The 14,472-nt window shown below is 30.3% G+C and overlaps 5 protein-coding genes and 1 long non-coding RNA gene across 6 annotated transcripts; 1 reads left to right on the top strand and 5 right to left on the bottom strand.

The window, feature by feature from the left end:
* Positions 1-337: 337 nt before the first annotated feature.
* Positions 338-2,438, bottom strand: LOC119680540. Its single transcript, XR_005252472.1, has 3 exons — positions 2,371-2,438; positions 1,158-1,434; positions 338-1,057 (listed from the first exon to the last, which is right to left on the bottom strand). It is a non-coding gene; the product is annotated as an uncharacterized LOC119680540 (long non-coding RNA).
* A 2,687-nt stretch (positions 2,439-5,125) lies between these two features.
* On the bottom strand, positions 5,126-7,233 carry LOC119680539 (tRNA:m(4)X modification enzyme TRM13-like). The gene is made up of 2 exons (XM_038093391.1): positions 7,158-7,233; positions 5,126-6,974 (listed from the first exon to the last, which is right to left on the bottom strand). Exon 2 carries the CDS (start codon positions 6,964-6,966, stop codon positions 5,458-5,460), a length of 1,509 nt encoding a protein of 502 aa, XP_037949319.1. The 5' UTR covers positions 6,967-6,974; positions 7,158-7,233; the 3' UTR covers positions 5,126-5,457.
* A 1,546-nt stretch (positions 7,234-8,779) lies between these two features.
* LOC119684905 (probable small nuclear ribonucleoprotein Sm D2) lies at positions 8,780-9,438 on the top strand. Its single transcript, XM_038099041.1, has 2 exons — positions 8,780-8,917; positions 8,993-9,438. Coding segments are annotated over exons 1-2 (360 nt in total). The 5' UTR covers positions 8,780-8,915; the 3' UTR covers positions 9,351-9,438.
* A 31-nt stretch (positions 9,439-9,469) lies between these two features.
* LOC119684904 (protein D3-like) lies at positions 9,470-10,276 on the bottom strand. Its single transcript, XM_038099040.1, has 2 exons — positions 10,091-10,276; positions 9,470-10,030 (listed from the first exon to the last, which is right to left on the bottom strand). The coding sequence occupies exons 1-2, from the start codon at positions 10,247-10,249 to the stop codon at positions 9,485-9,487; spliced, it is 705 nt and encodes a 234-aa protein (XP_037954968.1). The 5' UTR covers positions 10,250-10,276; the 3' UTR covers positions 9,470-9,484.
* A 451-nt stretch (positions 10,277-10,727) lies between these two features.
* Positions 10,728-11,753, bottom strand: LOC119681544 (protein D3-like). The gene is made up of 3 exons (XM_038094774.1): positions 11,583-11,753; positions 11,325-11,483; positions 10,728-11,274 (listed from the first exon to the last, which is right to left on the bottom strand). The coding sequence occupies exons 2-3, from the start codon at positions 11,481-11,483 to the stop codon at positions 10,795-10,797; spliced, it is 639 nt and encodes a 212-aa protein (XP_037950702.1). The 5' UTR covers positions 11,583-11,753; the 3' UTR covers positions 10,728-10,794.
* A 434-nt stretch (positions 11,754-12,187) lies between these two features.
* On the bottom strand, positions 12,188-13,000 carry LOC119681545 (protein D3-like). The gene is made up of 2 exons (XM_038094775.1): positions 12,773-13,000; positions 12,188-12,722 (listed from the first exon to the last, which is right to left on the bottom strand). Exons 1-2 carry the CDS (start codon positions 12,929-12,931, stop codon positions 12,243-12,245), a joined length of 639 nt encoding a protein of 212 aa, XP_037950703.1. The 5' UTR covers positions 12,932-13,000; the 3' UTR covers positions 12,188-12,242.
* Between the last annotated feature and the right edge of the window lie 1,472 nt (positions 13,001-14,472).

Below are 14,472 nucleotides of genomic sequence, written 5' to 3' on the forward strand. Positions count from 1 at the left end.
CTAGGTACGTAAGACGGAGAGAGTCATGCTAATGTTATTCCATGATTCGCTTAGCTTAAATTGGAAAGTTCAATAAATTGATTTATATTCATATTTTATTTCATAATTATTCTAAATTATTTTTTTATTATATAATTATTAATAATAATCCTATATTAAACGGTATTTTAGTTGAAAATGCGCATGTTCAAGTAATCAAACTAACTTAATATTCTGTATTATTTAATTATTAATTATTAATATATATATATATACGTATATATCATACATATAATATATATAATAATTATATAATATATACCATATATATTATTTATTATGCATTTATTTAAAACAATTTAAATATATATTTTTTTTAATATTGTCGTTATAACTATAATTAAAGTAAGTCGGAAGACTTAAATTCCATTGTGGTATTTGCTATTTTTTTCAAACTGTCATGCTTACTAGACCACTAGTTATAAATATCGCCAACATATTTAAATATATCAAATGCTAGCCAAGAGCTAAGCAATGGCACTAAAGTTTTCAAAAGTTTCACTTTTATGTTACTTAATTTATTTGCTGTTTACTCAGTTCTGCTCAAATATCTCAATTAATAAAATTAACTTGCACTCGGTTGCCAATTAATTATTTATTCACAATATTTTAATTTAATTTAAATAACAGACAACACAACGATTAATATTGTTTTGACCACAATGTCCAATAGTTGCCAACACCGTTTCTTTAGTCGTTTTAGCATTCTTAATAGGTTCAAGTTTATGGGTAGAGAAGGCAAAGTACTAATCAACACGTCGCACTCCGTTCGCTCGTATGACAATTCCAATCTACACAAATAACTACATTTATGTATGTGTAGTTATTTTTAAATGGTACTGACCATTGTATAATGAGGCGATCTGATGGTGTTTCTGACGCCCACATAAGCAACTTGTCACCACTGGCCGTTCCTACAGTAGTTATGTCCGTTATGGACTAACTGATAAGACAACTAATTATTTCCTCTCCCATGCAACAAGCTCAGCTCATTGTTGTGAGTTTATAAATTAATGTGCTGAAACAAATTATTAATTATTAATTGCAAATCATTTATTTATAAATTTGTATACAAATATATTGTATTTAATATTTGAATTATAGAAGTACTTAAGTACCCGATCAGTTGCACTTGCAGTTTGACACACGCGTCGGCCGTTCTTAAGTGGTAGTGTGCTTTTGAATTAATTGGTCACTGTTGTTATGCTCTGACTTTGCTTGGAGGACAGATCATCCAACCTAATCTGCACTTCTGGTTAATTAAGTCAATTGAAGTAGTGGCGGCGTATGTGGGTGTGCTGAGCGGCTGCCAATTGTCAGTTAAATGAATTAAAAAGGATTTGATTAATTAACTGTATTAAGCTCTGCACCACAACAGGATTGGAGGAGGAAATTCTGTTTAAGAAATGTTAAAAAAATATCTCATTTTAATTATTTATTTAAATAACATACTTAAGACCTAATTAATTAAATTATTTATTAAAATATCAATCGATTTGTTCTGATAGATTTAATATGAATCAGAATTTACTGTTATATAAAAATTATATACGTCTAACTGAATATTTAATGCGAACTTATTGATTCAGCAAGTCATTAATAAAGATTAGAATTTAAAATCGATTAATTGCTTTTTTTAACGAACTTAACACTACAATAAGAAACATTTAAATATAGTAATAAAAGAAATGTTTAATCTCTTTTGTAGACAGACTAGAGATTGAGGTTCAATAGGTACAATGCTGTTATTTTTCAAATAAACGTTTTACAGATAAAAGAATATATATATATACATTATTATAGGGAGTATTATATTTGAGGGTTATGCACCCACGGATAATCCTCATACAAATCTGTGTACCGATGCCTTATTGTAGAATTAGTTAGTCTATAAAGGGTCATGGGCTCGTCAAAATTGGCTCTTTTGGGCAGAGTGTCACAAAAATAGTAATAATTTGCTACTATAAGACACAAATGTTGACATTTATTACTGAACAAGACTATATTGCCTAAATGCCGAGCTTGGCTCTCAACCTTGGCTCTCACGATCAAATTTGAACCGACATATTATTTTTTCTCTCGTTCTCGATTTTATAATTTGTATTAAAAACAACAATTTTGATTGTGGCGAGTCCGTGACACTCTACATAATATGACCAAAATTTGTCTCTGATTAATAACTGACTATATATCAAAAGCCGCTATTACTACTATAGTGTGATACAACACATTATCGGTAGACTGAAGTATTGGTATATTCTCAAAACAAGATTTTCGTCTTGAATAGAATAAGATCTATGTTGTTTACATACAAGAGAACTGATAACTTACCTTTACCTATACTGCCATCTTAATATGAACGTTCTGTCTGAAGTGTTAGAATATGACCTCAACCTGATATATAAGGCATAAGAACTTCTTTATGACGCTTCTATTTTGATCGGAGCTAGAAAAAAGGGCTTCATGAGACTTATTCTGACCTCGATTCAGATCAGTTGCTGGCATAAGAAATTGAAGCCTATAGAATATGATCATTGTACTTCGCATCGCAGAGGACCTAAAAATTCGTTATATTGTATTTTATTCTGCTTCTATTCTTGAAGCCCATAGAATTGATAAATAAGAACGATTGAATAACATAAGCAATCGCTTTCTTATATTTTTGATAAGCAATTAATCTGCAAAATCTTAAAGATAATGTGTCATCATATGTTTTGTACAACATATGCTTTGAAAGTTTCTACAGACCTCAATATAGATCAACAAATTCAGACACATTTAAAATGAACACGTTAAGAACAAATGCAGAATATTTACCACTAAATACAAACACCAAAATCGAAGGTTAATAATATAGATGAGATCGTATACTGCGCTATATACCTTGACCGGCTTGATAAAAATAATGCAAGCATTCAAAGTAAACTACCAGTAACGACAAAGTGGACACCAAAAATTCCATACATCTCATTTAACCGAACACCAATATTCCATACTACAATTTGAATACAGATGGAGAAGTACTTGATTTACCAATTTGAATATATAATACATAGAATAATTATAGTCAATATCCTATTAATTTCTAGACAATATTATGTATGTGTAACTACATTCCAGAGTAAAAAAGGATATTTGAAGGGCTTTTCCTTAAGACACAATAACTTCACTTCTATTCGCTTAACTTCCAAGGATTTGTACAGAAGATATAATTATCAATAAATGGTCTCACTATAATTATAATGTCATTTTTAGCTTGGACTACATGTATACTACATATATATATATACTCAGTACACTATTGTGATATATTGATACTGCGACCACTCTCTAGTCCAGCATACTCCTTATGTAGGTTCGCCGGATAGTTATTGATGACCTTGCAGGTTATGACATTTTCTTATTCAACATCCGGTGTACATATATAGCCTTATATATATATCCAATGACTACTTCGCCGAATTCCATATAAACTATTATTTAATAGCACTAAGCACTAGAATTAACGAAGTTCTTCTCCCTAACATTGGTAGCTGGTTTTGGAACAATATATAAAAAGCATTTGCTACATACTTTGAGTAACATACTTCGCACCCGTATGTAAGAATTGGGCTTATAGACTGCGAACTCTGGAACTCTGTGCTTTGATTGAATCATATTATACCATTATCAGACAGTCCCGAAGACAAAATATTCATTTCGGAGGGAATATTTCCTTGTATTTAAATTATTGTAAGTTTTAATAACAGGTTATCTCTTTAAGAACTGGTTATTATTAAATTTGGTCTTTGATCTTATATACCTCATACCGAAGTCAACACTGGTCTTCTTTCTTTCAAATATTATTTTAAGCGGTTCTATTCGCCTGCAATGGCGGCTAATAGTATATTAAATTTAATTAAAATTACTTTAATGCGTACGCCATTATATTTATTATTATGTGAGAAATATTTTGCAACTCGGCTCAGGTGATCTATTCTGCTAACCCTAGTTTTCATAACCGATCCTAAGGCTTTTAATGAATTTTTAATTAGTGTAAAAATTATTGAAACATGCGAAATAATTTTTATATTATAGTATAATGTATATTATGTGGAAGCTATTTGAGTCAGTGCACTTGAGCACTTTTACTCTTTACTAACTCGAGGTATCTTCAAAATCCCACTTTACGCCTTGACTGAATTATTGTTTATCATTTCATCAGAGTAAGCACTAATCGACCTCAGATCTGCATACCTTCCCGAGGAGCCTGTAACCATTCTGAGATTTGATATTATAATTTATAATAATTATAATTTCTCAGTTTCTTTGGCATCAATATTTTAAAAAAGTAGAGTGAATACTAGAGCGGTCAAAATTGAAAGTTTATAAATAGGCCGTATATATCTATGTCTATAACTTTTTAAATATTTGACATTAAGTAAAGCACTTAATGTCCTCTATGACTGTAATACTCTGATGGACGACACTTGTAATTTGTATATTATAAGAGTATTAGAGACAATGTATTCTAAATGCCATAAATGAAGATAACTTTATCGAAAAAATGAAATACGAAGAATGATTTCAAAGGGAATGGTTACATTTTCCGATATAGAGGAATTAAAGAAAATGTTATTGGAAAAAACCTACAGTCAAACGACTCTTCATATTGCACACATAGTTTAAGTAAATACCAATTTTTAATCTAATAAAACTTAAGTAGGATTCTTAACATATTTTTACATATTATAAGCGATTCAAACTGTTTGTGGGGTCGCAACATTCTCATTCTCATAATACCTAATTATGCTCCCAACTTTATTTTAAAGGAATTGCACCATTCCCTTGCGGTCATTCTCTAAAGCAGATTTTTTCCATTTAATAGAGATGAAGTCTTTTTATTATAGTTAAGATTTCAATGATCACAATCTCTTCCTTAGACATAAGGTTAAATAAACAATAAAAGAATAAAAGAATATTTGTAACGTTAACAAAAAAAATATATTATAAAACTATACAAACAGTAAGTAGTACATCGACTATAAAAATCATTTCCTTAAATAATCAACAAATAACTTGAATTTCTATATTAAATATAAATTTAGATTCTAAAATTGTTTATCAAAAGATAGAGTTGACAGAATGTACATATTCTGTTTATTAAAACCGTTAATGAAAAGGCATTGAATTAGTAATTATATTACAAATTATAAATGCATACCCTTAAAAATAATGAAATGCTAAAATATACTTTAAAAAAGTAGTCCTGTGAAATCGTTTAATATGAACAGCAACACAATTTGCTAACCGGTATTTACTTGATGAGCGCCTTCGGGATGTAGACCCAACCGTTCTTGGAATAATAAATGCTTATAATTGCATGTCTTTAAAAAAAACTATTTAGATAAAACCAACTGTTTTGATTGTTGGCAGTTCTTAGACGATTTTCTTAGCCAGTAAGCAAACATTTTCCAATGTAACATCTTTTGGCACATAGTAATTAAGAGAAGCCTCATAACCATTTTTTCGCAAATATTCTAAACGCGCATGGTCCAGCACGCGTTTACACATAAAACCAATTTCCTCACGCTCAGCAAGTGTTAGACGTAATTTGTTTGGTTCGGATACATCAATACTGGTATCTGCTTCCTTCGTAACAATAGAAGTTTCCTTATCAGTAAGGAGTTGTGTTGCTGTAGCAACCACTGGTTCTTTGATAGTTTCTTTTGTTTTACTAATAACTTCTTCTGTAACACTACCATCTTCTTCGCCCGTAGTTTCTGATAATATTGTATCAATCTTATCATTATTCTCGGTAGTTCCTTCTTCGGCTGTATCAAGAGGACGCTCCACTCGTTGTTCTAATTCACGCCTTCGCTCTCGACTCATGCCAGTACCACAAATAGCCCAACCAACCATTTTAGTAATAATTGCAAATTCTCTTGGTATGATATTGTGCCTCTGACAGAATTCTTTACCAACAAATGAACGCCATTCACAACGATGATGACAACAAAGTGCTATCATAATAAACTCTGTAGCCTTAACAGAATTTGTAGGTTGCAATATACAACGTAAAGTTAAATCTGTCGCCGCACCACACAGATGCTTAGACACAGCAACGGTACGCGCCGTTTTCGTCAATAAATCCAATCGGTCCATATAGAAATCGGCAATATCGACACGTATACGTTTTACTAAGGAACGATCTTCTATTTTATTATCTTTTTTATGACGCAATGACATACGATCCAACAAAATCACTTGCGAATTTTCGTAATCTCCCAACAATTGTGCTAAGTAATAAGCCAGCTGCCCTTTGCCAGCACCAAATTCAACAAAACTGGTAGAATTTTGTAATTGCTCTTTCATATCCAGTATGCCAAGTAGTGCTGCAGTTTGCTCTAAATGTTTTCTCGTCTCTTTACCATAAGTTTGATTTGCCAATTCTGCATTCAATATTTTGTGCTGCGTCTGCAATGTTTGAATTTGATTAACAACATACATTTTGTATAATGACTTTATTTTGTCTATAACAGCTTGTAGTTCCTCTTCTGGCAGTTCACTTAGTTTCAAATGTCGGTAATCAAGCGCTTCAGGTGTCTCATCACCTGCGTTTAGAGCCTTTTGTATGTAAGCAGGTTCGTCATTTTTCTGGCGAGCATTACAAATTTTTAAATGTTTATATAGATTTTTACTATAAATCGTGTGTTTACTGTCTAGCGGACAAGGTATTCTATTACCTGTTAACGTTGTCGTTTCCTCGTTTGTTGCAGGCTCATGTTCACCACAATATTTCTTGCCATGTGCTAAAGTCATCTTGCAAAAGCGCTTCTTGCGCTGCACCCAATGTGCACATCTTTGTTCCGCCTCATTTGTTGAGTTAGTTATTTCAGTAGAATTCATCATTTTTGGTTTTTTAGCAACTATTTCTACTTCACTCATATTATTTACTAAAATAAATTAAAACGAGATTAATTATTTTCATAATTCCAAAAAAAATTGGTGCTGTCAAAAAAATACGAAACGAGTGACATTTAAATATCTGCTCATAAACATAGCTCAGAGTTGTGGAACGAAAAGAAAACGAAACAAACAATTATTTATGTTTTATGTATTTATTCCTTAATATTTACCAAAAATAAATTACACTGTACTGGCTATATAAGCCCTTGAATAAAGTAAGATTATACGTTAAGTAAAAATAAAGCAGTTGTGTATATATGATATATACATATGTTGAATATTTCTGTTCAAAATATGAAAATTTGAAAATATAAATATGAATTGATTGAATTACGATATCAGCATTGAATTTCGTACTTTAACAACAGATCTGTTCTTAGTTTTTAATGTTTGCATATAATTTTATCGCCACACTGTAGTAAAAGTAATAATATATTCACATTCTTTAATTTAGGCATTTGTTCATATATATTAATGAGTGAACGTTCACATTATAATCATCTAATTCATGAAGCTAATAGAACTATTATAAAGTTCACTTAATAATATCACACACAAAAAATTATATATATACTTCATATATTAAATCATTTATATGCATTTTATATGTAAATTACATATGCAAATAATTAAATCAAAAAATTTTATTCTATGTATGTTTTGTATGAAGAATAATACATAGCTACATATAAATGCAAACAACTATCTTGACTAAAGTGTTCTTATTTATACATTTGTAATATATTAGAACAAAAAGAATTTTTCAAGACAACAATCCAGTTATATAAACAATTATTTATATATGCATTAAATGCAATTAATAAGTTTTATATATATCTTTATTTTGTTTAGTAAATAGCAGCTAAAGTTCAATTATAATTTTCATTATAGTTTTTGTGCGTTATCTTGTTGCGATAATATGCCATTTATCGAAAATACCCTACTCCATAACTACCTAGCCAAGGCATCAGACATAGTTGCCTCTCTAATGGATAGGTATCTCTTGCTACTGCATCTGAACATGTTCAACGTCAATATTATCTTATCTTATTTACTGTAAGATAATCGAAAGCTTTTATATTACCATAGAAGCCACATCAGAAATGATCTAGCCGGTCCAGTGTACTCCACATCGCAATTTGTATTATAATTTAATCACATAGAAAATTGAATAATTCTGTACATATTTTGTAAATCGCTTGTATATTTTGTATATAGTAGATTAAGCTAGTCTAGGTTAAGCTAGTTCTAATGTAGTTGTTAGTTAGTACTAAGGTCGTGTGCGAGTTAGGCTAAGTTGCGTTCTAAATGAGGGAAATTCTAAGTTGTGCCGGTAATGTAGTGATGTGTCGATACGTGTTGATAAATGACTAAATCTGTGCAGTGCAAAAAATCCCAAAAAATTTCCCATTTGGTTTAGCATCAACTTAGCCTAACTCGCACACGTCCTAAGTAAAAATATTCACCCTAAATGATGTAATTTTTTTTTTTTTTGAACTTTTTTGGAAAACTCTATTATCAATGTAATTTACTTATTCATACATTGTGTTATATTAAGTGTCTATTATAAAGTAAGATACTCTTAGAAAAATACGCACATGTATGCTAAGAACTTGCTGTACTTAATATTCACCAATGTAATCTTTAGCTTTAAAAAAACCTTATAACAACAAAAATTTTTTTCACTAATAAAGCGAAATTATAAAATAAAAAATATCTTGTTCCGAAGCCACAGTATTTGAGTAATGAATAATAAACACAGCCGCGGATTTAACAAACGAACACATCTTTGACTTTGACAGTTCTATAGCGGCATTGTGCTGTCAAAAACTGGCGTTTTGCGAATTGTGTGCAGAGACAATTTGTGAAATTAGTTGCTTTCTATAAATAAAATTTCTATTGTACCATAAGTAGCATATTATTTTAAAATGTGTGTATTTTATTGTGAATAAAAAGCTTTTCCATAAATTGTAGAAATAACATATGCATTTTCTATATATTGCAGGGCGCTTGTTAAACCAAAGTCAGAATTGACACCAGAAGAATTGGCACGTCAAGAGGAGGAAGAGTTTAATACTGGTCCGTTATCTGTGCTGACACAATCAGTTAAAAACAATACACAAGTACTTATTAATTGCCGCAATAACAAAAAGTTGCTGGGACGTGTTAAAGCATTTGATCGTCACTGCAACATGGTTTTGGAGAATGTCAAGGAAATGTGGACGGAATTACCACGCACTGGCAAGGGCAAGAAAAAAGTAAAACCTGTCAATAAGGATCGTTTTATATCAAAAATGTTCTTACGTGGAGATTCTGTTATATTGGTACTACGCAACCCATTGGCAACAGCCGCGGGCAAGTAAATCGACTGGCTACTCACTAGGCATAACAAAATTTACAATTAAAAGCGTAGTATTAATCTTAATTAAATAAACAAAAAAATTTTTCTAATTCATGTTTTTCTTATTTGAATAATTCAGCAATTAAATTCAATAAGTTATAAATTTAAATTTATAACTGCAAAAAACGTAACATATAGAACGAAATATTGTAATTTAAAAAATGCATAATTGCCGAACAAACGTGTGACGCAGCTTCTGCAATTTCCACATTTTGCTTGCATGAAATTGCCGGCAAGTGGTATGCCCAAATTGTACTTTTCTGCAAATTGTTGTACACTGAAATGGTTACGATTCTTACGGTTACGCCTGCCTATACGTCGATCATCAAATTCCAACTTACTAGGCTGTTTATAAACCAAGAACACATAACGATGTAAGCCAGTACCTCTTGGCTGACCAGTACCTACGTAAGCTCTAAGGACATCACCTTCATCAACGGCATTGCCGGGTATGTTGCCTACGACCCAATGTGGAAATTCACGAGATTTGCCCCTTAGACGATTTAATATATCAGGATCCGTCATTAATAGAGTGTAGTAGGCTTTTTCATCAGCTTCCCAGTCCACTTTCGGTTCCTTTGTTAGTTGATCAATTGACAATTCGGCGCCTTTGTTAACTACTACACCATCTTCGTAAGTTACCTGCGTATTTTAGTTATAAATTAAATTAATAAGACTATAATGAAATTAAGTAATACTAACGTTAAGAAACTTGTTTGGGGAATTTGGTATAACGTCAGGAACCACTTCATGCTCTTTGAAAACCTTCTGCACTTCATCTTCTTCCAATGCAATTACGAGTGTAATTACGATTACAACAAAAATGCAAAGTGCATTTTTAAAGGTTTTAATTTGGAGCATTTTTAAGTTAAAATTTGCAATATTTAAATAAAATTATTTTGAAGTTTTAACTTTAATTCTTCAAAAAAAGTTCTTAAAAATTTTTACATATATTGTATGATTGTATATATTAGCTCTTAAGCGGTTTATAAAAGACGTAAGAAAGCTAATATATACGAACAATACATGAAGTAAAAATTTTTTATTTGTGTTTGAAATAATTTTGATTTACTTGTTACTTTTTTTTTGAATTAATTTTGAAAACGTTTTGAGGTTTAAATTTTCTTGTGTTGCTTAGACAAAGTGAAATAGAGTCATTCATATATTGTTTTAAATTTATATAAAATATCATATATGATGCAATATAATATATTTTTATTATAAGAACTTTATTGATTTTTAACGAATACCCAATCAGTCTTAATTGCAGTCCCACTGATTTCACAATGGCGAAGAAAAAACAACAAAATATTTTTTAAAACCTTTTAATAATCGAACTCATTAATAATTTATAATACTATTATTTTAATAAACACAATATAAAAAAATATACGCTGGAATTTAATTTAATTGCCTGAGAGTTGTTTATGCACAGTTGGCACATATTCATCCCACTGTGCTTGATAGAAATTTCCAGCAATTGGTGTACCCAAATTATATTTTTCCGCAAACTTTTTGGCACTGAAATTAGGACGATTATTGCGACTTCGATTGCTAACACGTGGTTCATCAAATTCCAACTTGCTTGGCTGCTTATAAAGCAAGAACACGTAACGATGTAGACCCGTACCTTCTGGTGGACCAGAACCTACGTAAGCTGTTATGACTTCACCTTGGCTAACAGCATTACCGGGTATATTAGCTACGAGCCAATGATGAAATTCACGTGATTTAGGGTTTGTGCGACTTGGTGCATCTGGATCTGTCATTATAAGCGTATAGTAAGTATTTTCTTCTGCAACCCAGTCAACTTTTGGCTCTGATTTCACTTGAGTGGGGGTCAATTCGGCACCTTTATCAACAGTTAAACCATTTTCATAAGTTACCTGTAAATTTGAATTATAATAAAAATATATAAAAGTGTTATGTAAAGCACCTTAAGAAACTGTTTTGGTGACGTTGGTATAACGTCAGGTACCACTTCATTCCCTTTGAATACCTTCTGCACTTCATCATCTTCCAAAGCATTTACAGATGCAATTGCGATTACAAGAAAAATGCAGAGTACATTTTTAAATGTTTTAATTGAGAACATCTTCAAGTAAATTATACAAATTTTAATTAAAAATGTTTCTTATGAACTCAACTATAATATATTTCAGTGTCTGCTTTAGAAAAATATTTGTTGAATTACAATTTTCCCTCTTTAGCTCAGCAACAGGTTTTCGTTAATTTTTCTTGGTGCTTAATTTACATAAAAAGCTTCCAACACTCGTCTTTAACCCTTCACTGACAGATTTTAAAATATTTTACATTTATTTATTTTGGTAATTCGTACATTTTTTATTAAAAATGTTTAATAAACGATGTACGAATATTCATATATGTAAAGCTTTTAATATTGTTATAAATTTTGATGTTTTTTTTTCTTTTTTGCTAAACAAAATTAATAATAAAAAAATTTTAAAGTAATCTTTGATAGAATTTGCTTTTGCTACTATGTCAAGATAAAGTCTTCTTGTTTATATCTTATTTAAACAAAAATTTTATTGTAACTCGTTAGGACCTGCTTGTGAAGTCCCAGTGGTCGCTGGCTTCGAGTGTTTCCGATACTTAGTCCCGGCCGTTTTTGAAACCTAGTCACATTATAACAATAATTAATATAATGTAATTTTTAAGCTGTACCTATTACAAAACCTTGGTCCAAATAATTTGCTCTGGTCATTAGCGTTCAAGAAATTTAATTAATTAAAAAACAAAGAAATGTTTTCTTGCTAAATATTTTAAAAAAAGACGTAATTAACAATTGTTAAATATTTTATTTTTAGAAAAACAAGATATACTGATGTTCAATTTAATTGCCTGAAAGCTGTTTATGCACAATTGGCACATATTCATCCCACTGTGCTTGATAGAAATTTCCAGCAATTGGTGTACCCAAATTATATTTTTCCGTAAACTTTTTAGCACTAAATTTGGGACGATTATTGCGACTTCGATTGCTAACACGTGGTTCATCAAATTCCAACTTGCTTGGCTGCTTATAAAGCAAGAACACATAACGATGTAGACCCGTACCTTCTGGTGGACCAGAACCTACGTAAGCTGTTATGACTTCACCCTGCTCAATGGCATTACCGGGTATATTGCCTACGAGCCAATGGTGAACTTCACGTAATTTGGGATCTGTGCGTGTGGGTGCATCTGGATCTGTCATTATAAGCGTGTAATAAATATTTTCTTCTGCAACCCAGTCAACTTTTGGCTCTGATTTCACTTGAGTGGGGGTCAAATCGGCACCTTTATCAACAGTTAAACCATTTTCATAGGTAATCTGTAAATTTTTATTATAATAAAAATTAATAAAAGTGTTATGTAAATCACCTTAAGAAATTGTTTCGGTGGAGTTAGTATAACGTCCGGTACCACTTCGTGTGCTTTGAAAACCTTCTCGACTTCATCTTCTTCCATTGCATTTACAAATGCAATTGTGATCACAAAAAAGGTGCAAAGTGCGTTTTTAAATATTTTAATTAAATGCATTTTAAAATTCAATTATATCTTAGTTTTGAATAATGAATATACTTGCTTATACTCTCAACTATATTTTAGTGTCTAATATAGAAATTTTTCAATGTTCGTTTAATTAAAATTTTCCCTCCCAAGTTCAACAACAGGTTTTCGTTAGCTTTTTTTGGTGCTAAATTTAAAAATAAGCTTTTAGATTTAAACTTTAACCCCTCGCTGACGGATTTTAAACAATTATATATTTATTATAAGAATGTTTTTATTTGGTATCATTTGTCTTATTATGGTTGTTAAAATCGCTTTTAAATTATATGTAGAATAAATATATATTTAATTTCATTTTTAATAATTATGTTAAATCTTTGATTTGACTGGCACTTGGGATAAATACTTGTTTTTATTCATAGTGAATCGAAAACCTATTGAATGGGATGTGCAGAACAAATAGTTTTTGGATGTTTGTTTGATTTTTTCTAAAACCGGGTCTTAAATACAATTTTATAAATGTTTATTTACTTAATAGTGGTACAATTTTTGCTAGAAACTATTTTGATGTTGAAGACCTAATTTCCTCACATTAATAGGTTGTGCAGGACATACAAGTAATTTTGGAATGCGTTTCTCATTTTTCTTTGAACTGGAAAAACCGTGTATTTAATATATTTCTGTGAATGTTTAATTTACGTTATAGCAGTACTTTTCGCAAATGTTTTTGCAAATAACTATTTTTAATATAAACACAGAAAATCTTTTAACTAAGAATATGGGTGTCATCTAAGCCCGTTGTGGGAAACGGAACATTAATTTTCAGTAATTAATAGCGCTATGTTCGTTACCATAGAAAAAGGAAATTTTCAAAAATGCATTTATGTTAGAACTTAGATTACAGGGTTAAGTATGATTGCCAATACTTCAATAAATATTATTGACCCATACTTTATTAAATAAATTTACGTTCCTTTTATATTTAGAATAGAATAGAATATGAAAAAAATTTTAAGATCCTCCTATTTATGTGATTATAACAGATTTTTTGTGCTAAGAACTAACTGTAACCGAAAAGAAGACAATCAGTCTTTTCCAAAAGACAATCTGTTTTTTCCAGAAGACAATCCATTCTTCAGAAGACAGTCCACCTTCTGCAGAAGATAGTTCGTCAAGAGATGAGCTCCAATCTCGACAAATTTTTGTAAAATAGATCAAGGTCGGATTGTTAAAGAAAATGTAATTTCAACGCCGCAGAAAAATCCATTATTTTGTCTTTATTTTATTTATATAAGAAATTTCCCTCTATATGTGTGTTTATAGTATTTATATTTTTTTATATATTTTTTTTGTGTCTATATTTTCTTCTCTAATTTTACTTCGTTTCTTTCTTAAGCATTAGGCTTATACAATCCAACAACTATTAGACTTATAGCAAACTATACATTATAGTAAAAAATTTGAAAATTTTTATTTCATCGGTTTAATTGAACTCTCAACCAACATTATAAGAATATATAAAATATATTAAATAACAATTATAAGTAAATAAATAAGTTTAAAAATAAATA

This window comes from Teleopsis dalmanni, chromosome 2 (assembly GCF_002237135.1).
Source record: "Teleopsis dalmanni isolate 2A chromosome 2, ASM223713v2, whole genome shotgun sequence".
Lineage (NCBI taxonomy): Eukaryota > Metazoa > Arthropoda > Insecta > Diptera > Diopsidae > Teleopsis > Teleopsis dalmanni.

What these genes read in the sequence shown, in the direction of transcription:
- LOC119680539 (XM_038093391.1), bottom strand. Translation starts at nt 6,966, where the DNA reads ATGAGTGAAGTAGAAATAGTTGCTAAAAAACCAAAAATGATGAATTCT.
- LOC119684904 (XM_038099040.1), bottom strand. Translation starts at nt 10,249, where the DNA reads ATGCTCCAAATTAAAACCTTTAAAAATGCACTTTGCATTTTTGTTGTA. An exon ending in CCCCAAACAAGTTTCTTAAC is followed by an intron (nt 10,031 to 10,090) that starts GTTAGTATTACT and finishes TAAAATACGCAG; the next exon opens with GTAACTTACGAAGATGGTGT.
- LOC119681544 (XM_038094774.1), bottom strand. Translation starts at nt 11,483, where the DNA reads ATGTTCTCAATTAAAACATTTAAAAATGTACTCTGCATTTTTCTTGTA. An exon ending in CACCAAAACAGTTTCTTAAG is followed by an intron (nt 11,275 to 11,324) that starts GTGCTTTACATA and finishes TCAAATTTACAG; the next exon opens with GTAACTTATGAAAATGGTTT.
- LOC119681545 (XM_038094775.1), bottom strand. Translation starts at nt 12,931, where the DNA reads ATGCATTTAATTAAAATATTTAAAAACGCACTTTGCACCTTTTTTGTG. An exon ending in CACCGAAACAATTTCTTAAG is followed by an intron (nt 12,723 to 12,772) that starts GTGATTTACATA and finishes AAAAATTTACAG; the next exon opens with ATTACCTATGAAAATGGTTT.